The sequence below is a fragment of the Felis catus genome, chromosome B1, assembly GCF_018350175.1.
Source record: "Felis catus isolate Fca126 chromosome B1, F.catus_Fca126_mat1.0, whole genome shotgun sequence".
NCBI classification, from domain to species: domain Eukaryota; kingdom Metazoa; phylum Chordata; class Mammalia; order Carnivora; family Felidae; genus Felis; species Felis catus.
This window is the reverse complement of record NC_058371.1, coordinates 119494086-119506744: the sequence shown is the minus strand read 5'-3', so window position 1 is coordinate 119506744 and position 12659 is coordinate 119494086. Positions and strand designations below refer to the sequence as shown.

Below are 12659 nucleotides of genomic sequence, written 5' to 3'. Positions count from 1 at the left end.
AGGAATCACTTACACCTGCCTCCCCCCAGTCCCACTTTTCTTATTTGCAAAGAAATAAGGACTAGGAACGCTGGCTCCCCCACTCTAAGGGGTGTTGAAAAGACTGAATGGGCAATGAATGTGTTTTAGGAACATAAAACTGTTCATTATAATTCTATTTTCAATTAAGAAGGGATACCAACTTTTTTGCCCAACTTTTTACTTTGAAAAATGTCAGGCCTATAGAAATATTGAATACTCAACAAATCTTTGTTGGTTATTAATATTTTGCTTCTTCCCCATCTTTTCCTCTGTCTCCCTCTCTCCTCCCTCCCTCTCTTTCTCTCTGTGTCTATACACACATAGACATGTGTTTTATTTTTTTTATATTATATGTACGTTAGATAAACCATTTGAAAGCAACTTTCAGGCACTAGGGTGAGTATAATAGCAATATTAAATTTTTAATGTGATGATTTTTAAGAAGTATTTAAAATATTGAGATTTATTCATTCATCAGCTGTTTGTTGAGGCATTACTACATATCAGAACATTGACTAAGGAGGACTACAGAAGTGATACACACACCCTACTATAGCTGCCATTCTAATCCAAGGGACAGAGGTATGAACAGTTTCTATATGGTGATAAATGTCATCATAGTATTCTGCACAGAATGAGCCAGAAATGTGGAAAGGGATCGCTCTACTACCTGGAGGGCAGAGCAGGATTATGAGTGACTTTCCAGAGAAAGCCCATGTAAGCTGCGATTTGGAAAATGTAGTTTGCTAGGCGAGACAAAGAGAGGGAAAACTAGGTACCAGGACACCCTAGTCCAAGATTCGTAATCATTTCACATTAAAACTTTGGTGGCTACCACCTAAAAAATGGATTTTCCAAATTTATGCATGCAAGCAATCAGGAAAATAAAACCAAAAGTGAAATCGTTTTTAAGGGATCTGGTATCACTTCTTCAAATAAAATGGACTTGTGTAGCATTCATTACTGTTGATAATGTTCTGATTTATTTAGAAAGAATGGGTGGGCATAGCTTTTCACATTAAGATGCTCCTGTGGAATTTTATTATACAAATGGTGTTAGAGGGATCAATCTAGGAACAGTTTCTTTGATTACAGCAAAAAAGATATTTGGCTACTCATATTATCAAAACCTGTGTTTTACCTTTCACTTTTAATATGCTGTCTCTAACATTTAAAGGCAAACTCTAACAAGCATGTTCTGCTTGGTTTTAGACCATGCTTTCCTGTCTGTACACAGGAAATCTTATCAGCAAGAGATGGTCCTTTATGCCACACAAAAGTAAAACCTGCTGAAAACATTCATTTCGAGAGTTTTTCTTATGTGGGCACTTTTGTGATCATCAGCAACAGGGGTGGGGTATGTTCTGATATTTCCAGTTTTGAGGCAAGAGGTCCTTGTAGTATGGGTTGTTTTTTTTTTTTTTTTGTCTTGTCTGAAGCTTAATGGCATATATTTCCTGAGGTTCACGTGTCCTCAGTGAGCTATCCTCAGTGTTTTAATGTATTCTGGAATTTGCTCTCCAACCATAACCTAATATACAATGCAAGCTGCAGGGCACAACACGGCTTGTCTTCCTTGTCAGAAGTGGAGTGTGTGTATCTCTCCTCAGACCAGTGCTCTGCCCTCTACTCAGTCATTTTAGCCACCTGCAGGACCCTAAGGACGACATTAGTTGCTAGGTCATCTCTTCTGCTCTGAGACTGCTGAATACTCTCTGTACGGTGGGGTCTGTTTTTGCAATAACATGTTTTTTGATTCCTATATTTCCTTTCCAGCGAACAATGAATAGCGTAGATGAACTTTACTCTTAAGCATTGAAGTGTGGAGCACATTTGCTGTTCCTCAATTGAAAATTTGCATACCTCACAACTGGATCTGAAGTGTTCTTTATTTAAACTCTGTATTTCTTACGTTTCATTTAACTGGGCATACTAGGATCTTAGGTTCCAGGAACCTCTGATATTATACTAATAAAGAAAAGGAGTAAATTGTAATGCTGGTTTTTCTTTTTGTTTAATACCAGCTCTAGCACGCTTACTAACTAGTATATCACAAATATGAAATATGGTTTGGTTTTTATGTAGCCCACAGATATTTCAAACAGATGACTTATTTAGGTCAAAACAAATGCTAAGCCCAGAAATATGAGTTTTATTTAATTATTTAAAGTTTATTTATTTTGAGAGAGGACAGAGCTTGAGCAGGGGAGGGGCAGAGAGAGAGAGAGACAGAGAGAGACAGAGAGAGAGAGAGAGAGAGAGAGAGAGAGAATCCCAAGCAGGCTCTGCACTGTCAGTGCTGAGCCCAATGCAGGGCTTGAACTCACAAACCATGGGATCATGACGTGAGCTAAAATCAAGAGTTGGACACATAACCGACTGAGCCACCCAGGAGCCCCAGAAATATGAATTTTAAGTCCTAAATGAACTAAATGGAAAGAAAATTTTCTCTTGGGATAAGTAATTATTAGTAACTTACCAGGATAGAATATATAATTGAATCAACACATGATCCCTGCCCACTGTATGAGTTCTCTGTTGGGTACTGTAACAAATTACCACACATTTAGTAACTTAAAATAACACAAATGTATTCTCTTACAGTCTAAGTGTCAGAAGTCTGAAGTCCAGGTGTTGGAAGGGCTCGTTCCTTCTGGAGGCTTTCCTTTCTTTGCCTCCTTGAGCTTCTAGAGGTTGCTTCCATTCCTTGGCTTGTGACACCCTCATCACTTCAACTTCTTATTTCCACTGTCACACCTCCTACCTTCACTTCTGCCTCCTCCATCCCTCTTACTGGGCCCACTTGGATAATTTAAAAGTAGCTCTCTATGTCCATATTCTTAATTTAATAACATCTGCAAACTCCTTTTGCTCTATGAGATAGCATTCAAGGTTCTGGGGATTAGGATGTAGGTGTCTTAAGGGGAGCCATTATCCAGCCTGCCTTACCCACTAGATTTCAGGTACTCTGCACTGTGCTAGTTAAGCAAAGGTGGAAAAAAAGAAATGAGGGAGCTCAGGGCTCAGTTATATCTGCTGCTCAGACCATAAGTTATAATTTCAGTTTTTCTGTAAATTGTTCCGGGGCTGTTGCCTAAGTCTTACAGGCTTTGAAGTCGTATGGCTAGAGTGGTTCATTTACCATTATCAAAGAAATATTTCTAGGATTTATAAGATCATATTCTTATGCTCATATTTCTCAGAGAGTACAGGTTTTAAGTCATTTGTTAAAAAAAGATTAAGGGTCTGCTCTGTTTTAAACATACACTGGGCCCTGAAGATATCCTGGTAAGCAAGCTATACTGGGTGCTGGCTTCTCTGGACTTTGTAGCTAGGCCATTCTTCTCAAATCCCTTTGTCACAAAAAAAAATGAGCCCACATGTAAAGTTCTGTACACGTGAGAACTCAGCTAGGTCTCATGAACATATTTTTAAAATACTGATTTGAAATATTTTCAGATTTTTTTTTGCTTTAGTTTTTCTTCCAGTAACTGGTTTGTGTGTAGCAAATTCAAATATTTAATACGATGTTGGAAAAATAAGGGTCGACTTATTTACATTTTCTTTTTTACAGATGTTTCATTTGGATCCTTTGACTCATACGATATTCAATCCAGAAATATTTCAACCAGAGATGCCCCTACCTACAGGTAAGAAAACTCCTTATCTCTGTTGACCTGTCACATGTTTTGTTTTTGCTTTTTTTTAAATTCAAGATTTGCTAATAGCTTGTTTTAGAAAGTCAGTAAGATGCCTAGAAAGGAAATGGTGATTTATGTTTTAAAAAACCAACTTTCACTATACCATACTTTTCTTTTCAAGTTTTATTTATTTGTTTTGGTAGACAGCATGATTGCACATGCGCTTGTGCTCAAGCAGGGGAGGGGCAGAGAGGGAGAGAAAGGATCCCATCAGGCTCCACTCCCCATCAGCATAGAGCCCGACATGGGGCTCGATCTCATGAACCGTGAGATCATGACCCAAGCAGAAATCAAGAGTTGGACGCTTGATTAACGAACTGAGCCACCCAGGTGCCCCTCACTATACTTTTTTGAACTATATTTGCATGAAAATATTCTATCCCATTTACCCATTGTCTGACTTAAATTGTTAGTGATATCTGCCAAGACAGCTCAGAAGGAATGTTTTTTTACTTGTATCATTTTCCTTTTCACTCAATCTTGTTAGCTCTAGGTTCTATATAACTCCTGACAGAGTACATATATATATACACACACACACACACACACACACACACACACACACACACACACACATATATATTCTCTGTGTATGTATGTATGTATGTGTGTATGTGAGGTAGTCTCAGCTTCTCAGATCTATTCCCCAAGCATTTATTTGAGCTCCTATTATGTACCATCCAGTATGCTGGGCACTGGGGAAACAAAGTTTACAAAAATCATAAGAATCATCTCAGTAGAAAAATCATCTTTTAAAAAAGCTTTTAGCTTCACATTCTGACCAATTGGAGAAAACTCATGATAATCATCCTTCCTTCTAATATGACTGCATTATCACCATTGTCAAATTGTTGAATCTCATATGAGTGATTTAAAAAATCAATTCATTTAGTCTCTTTCTGTTAATTGATTTGTATGTCAGCCTTATGTGATGGCTCTTTTTATGTGCTCCTCCAGTCACCAGTGGGACTTAACAGATGTTCTGAGGCAGTGTGAGTAAATTATGGAAGTTGTATATAAAACAAAGAGTTTTGTAACTAGGGCATGTGGCTGGCTTAGTCAGCAGAGCATGTGACTGTTGATCTCGGGGTCACAAGTGTGAGCCCCACATTCGGTGTAGAGATTACTTAAAAAATTTTAAAAACAAACAGAGAGCATTGTAATCACTGAGATGGACATCAGCTCTTTTCTTTACTGTGGACTTCCTTGTCCTCTTGGGAGACTTTCCAGTTTGTACCATTCTCGCTTATAATTATTGTTGTATTGTAACTATGGTACGCACTTTTCTTTTTTTTAGGTAAGAATGTTTCTCTGCATTTTTATCTCTATTATGTATTTCTAGGCATTCTTGGGAGGGAAAAAGTAAATCTGGTATATGTTCACCTTCCCTAGTAGAAGTTGTATTGCTGAGGCCTTTCTCTTTTTACCCCACAAAACATACTATGCAGGCTGCCGTATCTGAGGTCCCTTGAAGTGCTGTCCAATCTGAGCTCTAGGTCAGCTTCCTGTGAACAAGTAAATATCTTGGTAACTTCTGTGTTTCCTGTGAACTTTTTATTCTGGGGTTCAAAGTATCTTTCTTAGTATCAATGCTTTATTGAAACTCTTAAGAACTTGGTTTTGCCCTGAGAAGACATAAACATTTCCATTTAATGCCCTGTAAATGCCAAACAGTACCCTGAGTAGATGCTTTGTTTTTATTACATCACGTTTATGGAGGTTGAAATACGATTATCAAAAGAAACGTCTCCATAAATATTGTGGTCAGAGCTTCATGTTGTAGAAATTATTTTGCCATAGTATTAGAAAAACTTTTAAAATTATACCTCAAAACCTCATATTCCACTTATTACCTCATCATTTTTACTGCTAGGATTTTCCCTCTTTGTTGCAGTGGCATGGTCAAATTTTTATGATTCAAGATGTATGGATGTTTTACTCACATTTTAAAGGGATAGAAAGGTTATGTAAACCAATATTAACTTGCAATTCTCATATGGACTGTTTTATCTTCTTGAAATCTAAAACTATTATTAGTTCTACCACGTGTTGAAAATTCTGTGGGATATGGTATAACTTTTAAGTCCATAATATATATACTGTAATTTAAATTTCTCTACATAATAGGATGTTACTTCATGGCATTGAAATGTGGCCAAAAGAAAATTGGCATTAAAATGAATATACGCATATCAAATCTAATTTTCTAGTTGGCTCAACTTTTAAGTGTGTTCGCTAAAAGAGAAAAATGGCCCCATTTCACTAATAAAATTCCCAAACCTTGGAATTTCACATATTTAAAGGAAATTAAACCATACAGCAAAAATAATAGCAACACTTCAAGTATTTTTAGAAGAGTTAATAAATGAGAGACTTGAAATTTAATGTAGATGTGATCCAACTCTTCTGTATTTTCCATGACATACAAAAGTTGCTTTTTTAGAGACCTCTCTTCTTGATTTAGCATTCTAGAGGGAATGTTTTTATGAGTAGATTTGTTACGTTATCACGCAGGCTATATTAATAGTGTGAAAATATTTCTATTGCTAAGCAGTTTTATTTCCTTATCAAAAATTAAATTCTAGCCAGTTTTTGGAATTTTTAAACTGCAATTTTTTTAGAAGTATTTGAAAGTGTCCAGGGATAAAGTTTATACAGAGAAGAGAAGATAATTTTCTGAAATTACATATACCTTGGCCAGCCACTACCCATCTTTCCTTTCTTGTGTATATTTTACTAGATTCAGTCATTTTTCAACTGACTTCCTTGTAAATTTCTTGCCTAATAGCAGGAAATAGTTCTACCTTTGTTGCTCCGGTTTATAGCTTTATCCTGATTCATCGTAATACAGAAAAGATAAAAATAAATTCTCTCTTAAGTTACAGTCTATTTTTAATTCCAACATAAAGGATTAAATCTTCCTTGTAAATGTATTTATCTAAAATAATATGGGGGCGCCTGGGTGGCTCAGTCAGTTAAGCGTCTGACTTCGGCTCAGGTCATGATCTTGGGGTTTATGGGTTCGAGTTCCACATTGGGCTCTGTGCTGACAGCTCAGAGCCTAGAGCCTGCTTCAGATTCTGTGTCTCCCTCTCTCTGTCTGCCTCTCCCCAGCTTGTGCTCGCTCTCTCTCTCTCTCTCATTAAAAAATAAACTTGAAACATTATTTAAATAATAAATAAAATAATGTAAACTTCTGTTATTAAAAGAATGAACTTCAGGCTAAGATACAGTGAACTGAAATGAGCACAGATGCATTCTCCTAGAATTTTGTTAGTATCAAACATCTTAATCGACAGTCAAATGAGTGAGAAACACCATATGCCTCTATTTATTGCAGAGCTATGGGTTATTATACTATTGACATAGAAACCAGCTGGGGAACTTAGAGACTTTCTCATATTGAACAGTTTGTATTTATACTATCAGAGATTCTGATTTTCCTTTGAATTTCCAAGGCAGGTATAGTCAGGGTATAGATTAAACTTCTAATTTTCTTTATGTGTTTTTAATAATTAATTACAATGCGCCTATCATCAATTAAATTATTTTCAGGATTTTATAAAATATTTGTGCCATTTTAGAAATTTTCGGCACAGTATTCAGAAGTTGTATACAAACATCAAAAACTATGGATTAACAGGAAAAGTCCGCTATGTCTGACAGACCAAATTAGATTTGGGAGGGAAAAGAAACAATCTGGCCAATTGGGAAACAAAGGCAGTACTTAGGGATTCAAATAAGGGGAAGTAACTGAATACTTAGCGTCAGGAAAGGCAGGTAGCCTGAGATCATTATCTGTGTATTTCACACGTGTAGGCGCTAGCTTAGCCTCTTATACTTTCACACTGAGCACATTCTCTTTGAGGAATGGAAGTCTGTGTCTAATGATGTGAAGGCAAAAGGAAATGTCATGGTGCCCAGGAAATGGTTGCTGCTTTTAACTGGTATTTGTGTCATTTCAAAAATGCTTTGTTAGTAGACAAGATTGTGAAGCTATTGACATCTTTTTCCTTGCCTGACAGACATCTCGCCTTTTCTTGGGGTTCAGCAAATGTTTATTTACTGTGAGTCTCTAGAGATATAGAACTTGTTAAGAATAAATTTGTTCTTCAATTGAGGAAGGCACGTCATATCATTATGGAATTTTAGCTAAAACATGAATTTGAAACCTCTATTTAAAGACATAATTTCAGTTTTTACTTGCTTTATATTTTATAGCAAATGTGAGATGGCTCACAGTTTCTTTTGCTTTCTGTTTGTTGTTTTCATGTTCAGCAGATGGTCCATACCTTCAAATATTAGAGCAACCTAAACAGGTAAGATAATTAAAGGGATGGGACTTCCTCTTTCAATGTTAGATCCATAAGTTTCCTATTAATATCTCAAGCACCGAATAAAATAAGTGAACTTTATGAAGGAAGTAGCTTATCTAGAAGTTCAACACCCAGCCCAAATTGTGTAACAACTTTATTCGCCTACTTCATTAGTCATTCTTCTAAGTGTCCTGAGCCTCAGTACGTAGTTCTGTAAAACCTAGACGATTGTAGATCCTTGGTATCTCACGATCTCCACCACCTTTGCTTACCAGCCACTCCTACGAAAGGCACAGTTGTCTCCATTCATTTTCATGTTTAAGGAGATAGGCTGTTCGTATACACTGAGTTACACCCATCAACCCTGCCCGTGCACACGTGGTACTTCTTAGCCTTCTTCCTTCCTTCAAAAGTTCCAGCCTTTTCTGTTTTGTCTTTGGAACATGTGACCTAAAAGGCTAGAAGTACCGGTAGGGTGTAGATAAAGTATTCGAATGGACCGTTGAGTCCTCTTTTGTCTCATGTTAGCTTTAGACTGGACCCCTTTGGAGACAAAAGAGGAGCATTTTATTTCATCAGGCTCTTCCTCTCACCACTAGGTTTTATAGAGGATGCCTGGGAATAGAAGTGGCTTCCTCACTGTGCTCCAACTCTGTGGATAAATATTTATTGGAAATTGGATGGGACCATTGCTATGAAAAAGGAGGAAAGAGAATCTTAATACTTCCTTATAGTGAGGAGAGCTCAATTATTAGGGGGATTGGTAGAGGAATAGTATAGGCCCCCACAGAATGAGGACAAAGTCAATAAATCTCTGAATGGATGTGCTTACCACATTTGTGTGACTGGGGATGCATATACTTGCTGTCTTGGAGTTATTACCCAAAACCTTTCTTAATGCTTTTCGTAGCTCCGCTGAGTGAGTGTAACACTTTTGCATTGTGTAACATTAAATGAATGCTAACTAGGTCAAGAACTTAAATAAAGCTTCCATCATGGTTACTGTAATTGTAACATGTACTTGGATTGGGGTCAGAATTTACAGGCTATAACTATCTTAACTATCATGATAAGGCTGACCTTAGGTAAAAGTTTTTGAGGTGGGGACAGGAAAGCCACACGAGACTTGGGAGCGTTATTCTACTTGCTTACTGTGGCAGACTCCGTGGGCTGCCAGTGTGATTCACCTTTGCTTTACCTCCATGTCCAGTTCTTTAGCGGTGACTTCTCTCAAGAAGTAGCTAAGTCTCTCAAGGACCCTCCCAGTGGAAGTTTATCCCCTAGAAATCTGCTCAGCAGTCTGGCCACCCAGAAAATTGTCTAGCTTGTAAAATCTGTGTAATCCACGAAAGTGAGAAATCAAGCTAAGATCTGTTTCTCTGCATACCAGGAAAAGCATGTTTTTCAAATACTATTTTTATAAGCATAGCACTACAATAAGAATTTTTAAATGCAGTTCCTTATTATGGGTCCAAGAGTCATAAAAAAATGGACACTTATGATTTACCTATGGGGTTGTGTAGTTCCAAAATTCAAAATTTAATTCACTCTATATAGATGTGTGAAAGCTTGCCTGAGTAAAACAGTGTGTTTGTTTACCAAACCGAAGTTATTTTGATGTCTGACTCCAGTGAAAGTAAAAAGATTGTCTTTAAATCAAACTTTCTGACCGGATGGACATAGCCCTTGCCTTTGAGGTTGATGACTCATTGTAAGCAAATGGAGTTACTAAAATGAATGGCTGTGGATCGACAAACCTCGAATCTCAAAATTTAGAATCAGAAACACATTTAGAACTATGCATGTGAAGACATCTTATCTTCCTGAAAAAAAAAAATAATAATAAATTTAAAGTACACATGTATATGTTTCTCCACCTGTCCTAAAGGGATTTTGTGATTAAAAATAATGAATTTCTTCATTAATTTTTTTTTCATTTTTAAAATAAAAATTAGGAGAATTTTCTTTTTCCTTTGCCACCTCTGTCCCCAGCTCTGACAGAGATGAGTCATAACATAGACTACCAATCTTTAGAATATCCAGTTCGTTGCATATTATTCAGTGCTAATTATCTAATGCTGTTTAAAAACGGAAGTTGTATTTAAATAGATTAGTAGTCAATAAATCTCTATCTTTATGGTTAGTCAATTCTGGAGGCTCATGTTGCACATGCTGTTGCTTTTTCATGCTTTTAGAAAGTTCATATAATTAATAAAAACAAGCCAACAGCCTCTGTCTACAAAAGGTATAGGGCTGAATTTGTAACTTAGTTTTTAGTTTAAATTTTGTAAGAAGCTAAACAGAGGAATTGCTCCTAAGGACTAACCTCACCTCAAAAGGTTTCCCTGGTATTAGGTTTGATATCTCCTGAGGAGTCATAGGCAAAAGTTGTTTTAAGTCCCGATTTGTTGAGTTGATTGCACACTCTAGATCCATGTGTGACTTGAACTTTCCCACACTAGGGAATTTACTTCAGACCTTCCTCATCCCATGAAATATGCTTTAAGATTGATCAGAAAATTTTCAGAAAATATAGGGGCAGTTCCAGATGCTTACCAGAGGTTTAAATTAGTTCAGGCCCCCTGGATCATTCAGATTATTTCAAGACCCTATGATGCATAATGAAATGTAGTGCAATCTAAGGAGGGCAAGAATTTTTACACTGTCCCATGGGCTCAAAGCTGTTAAAATCTTTGCATTTGCCAGGATTTGCAATTGTTAAAAGCATATGCACGGTAGAAAGCCCCTACCAGCAAGTGATGGGTGTGCAGACCTCCCGATGTCCTAGTGATCTGGCACTGTTTATATGAAATCAATCCCACTGTAAAAATAAATGAAAGGTGAGGATGTCCCATACAGCATATTAAGATATTTGAAAAGGATTTGAAAAAAGAAGAACTGTCTGGTTAAGTTTAAACTATAACACCACTACGTATTGCTTGACATCATTACAAAGTTGAGTCTTTCAGGAAAAACAATGAAATCTCCCTTAATACTAAGCTCCCTTAATATCCGATCCATTTTCATAACGGTCCTTGTTTTATTCTTCATATATAGATATGCACAATTATAACTGTTACCTTTGTAAATCATAAAATGCTAGAACTGGAATAGACCTTACAGATGGTCTTGTCTAATTGTCTCATTTGTATAGATTAAAAAAGCAAAACAAAACATGGAGCTTCCATATTTATCAGCCCACAGTAAGTAGTACACATGGGAAAGGCTTCCAGCTAACTCTTCACTGATCTACTATATCTGTAGAATTCTTGAGTTAACCATATCGAAAAGGATTATCTGGTTTTGGATTCATCCAGGTCAGTTACTATATCAAGATTGAGCTTGATAATATCAATAACCATGAAGTCCAAACTCTTATCTTCTGAACTGTTGGATAGGATGTGTTCTGCAACACTGATGCAGTATATTTAACAGGACATTTCTTATTCCCTCTGAATCAACTGTAATCAGAGTAGATAAAGGAATTCCTTTAAGTAGGAGTCAAAGAAGCATAACTCAGTAATATGGCCAAGTTCAGAGCTTGGCAGCAGCAATTTGAGACGAGGAAGCTCTGATTCAAACAAGCTGCAACATGTCGAGTCCGAGGCTTAAACTCTTCAGCAGTTCACTCTCCACATGTGCCCAGCAGGAGAGGCTCTGCAGGGTTAGGGACCTGGCTTCTAAGCCACAGATCAGTGGACAAGTATCAATTCACATCAATGTTCATAATAAGATTATGGGAAAAGTGGTTCTCATTTGCAGAGTCCTCTTTCACAGTTGATGCTTTTCCTCTCTCATTTGATATACACAAGAATTTAAAATGTGTATATAACTTTGTTCCTACAATTTTTAATAAGTATTTCTCAAACTTGTTGGCTCTGTATTCACCTTTGCAGAGAGGATTTCGTTTCCGTTATGTATGTGAAGGCCCATCCCATGGTGGACTCCCGGGTGCGTCTAGTGAAAAGAACAAGAAGTCCTACCCTCAGGTCAAAGTAAGTTTGTGGTGTCCTTCTCTATCTTTCTGGAAGATTTCATTTCCTTAAAGCAAATGAAAGGAATGCTTTAAGTGTATATAGTCTGCCTTTACTCCTAAGCCATTCACACGGTCATTATAATTTTTAGATAGAAATTTGTCCCTTAGCAATAGAAGTGGCAGATTCAAAAATTCTGTTGGTGTTTTCATTTAGGATAAATTATTTCAACATTAACAAATGTTTACTATTTCTTGATCATCTTCAAGTGTTTTTTGGTTAATATACTTCTGGAAATTTTAGTAAGTCTTTGAAAGAGGTGCTTCCCTTCAGCCCTTTGGAGACTTGGTGAAAAACAACAGATGACCGAGGGTGTGGATTATGTGGCATGGTATTTAAGATCATGAACTCAGATCAGGCTCTGTTATTCGCAGTGTGCCTTTGACTAGGTTATCCAACAACACTTCTAAACCTCAGTACCATAATGCAGAAATCTTGATGGTCTATACTTTTATAGAGTCTTTTAGACACTTTTAGACATTAGATGAAAAAATATATATGAGTGTTTCACAGAGAGCCTGAAAGTACTCTAGGGCCTTTATTTGAGCAACTGTGTAACTACATGTGACGGTCCTTGGAACCTACTG

The 12659-nt window shown here is 36.9% G+C and overlaps 1 protein-coding gene across 3 annotated transcripts in view; it reads left to right on the top strand.

The window, feature by feature from the left end:
• Window positions 1-12659, top strand: part of NFKB1 (nuclear factor kappa B subunit 1) — a 119047-nt gene that overhangs the window by 25929 nt on the left and 80459 nt on the right. For 2 of the 3 annotated variants that reach the window (XM_023252904.2, XM_023252906.2), the window contains 3 exons: window positions 3596-3671; window positions 8004-8041; window positions 11935-12033. In XM_023252904.2, coding sequence (XP_023108672.2) covers window positions 3596-3671; window positions 8004-8041; window positions 11935-12033 — 213 coding nt within the window. Of the gene's footprint in view, window positions 1-3595; window positions 3672-8000; window positions 8042-11934; window positions 12034-12659 lie in introns of all 3 variants that reach the window. The other variant, XM_023252903.2, reaches the window with a different exon arrangement.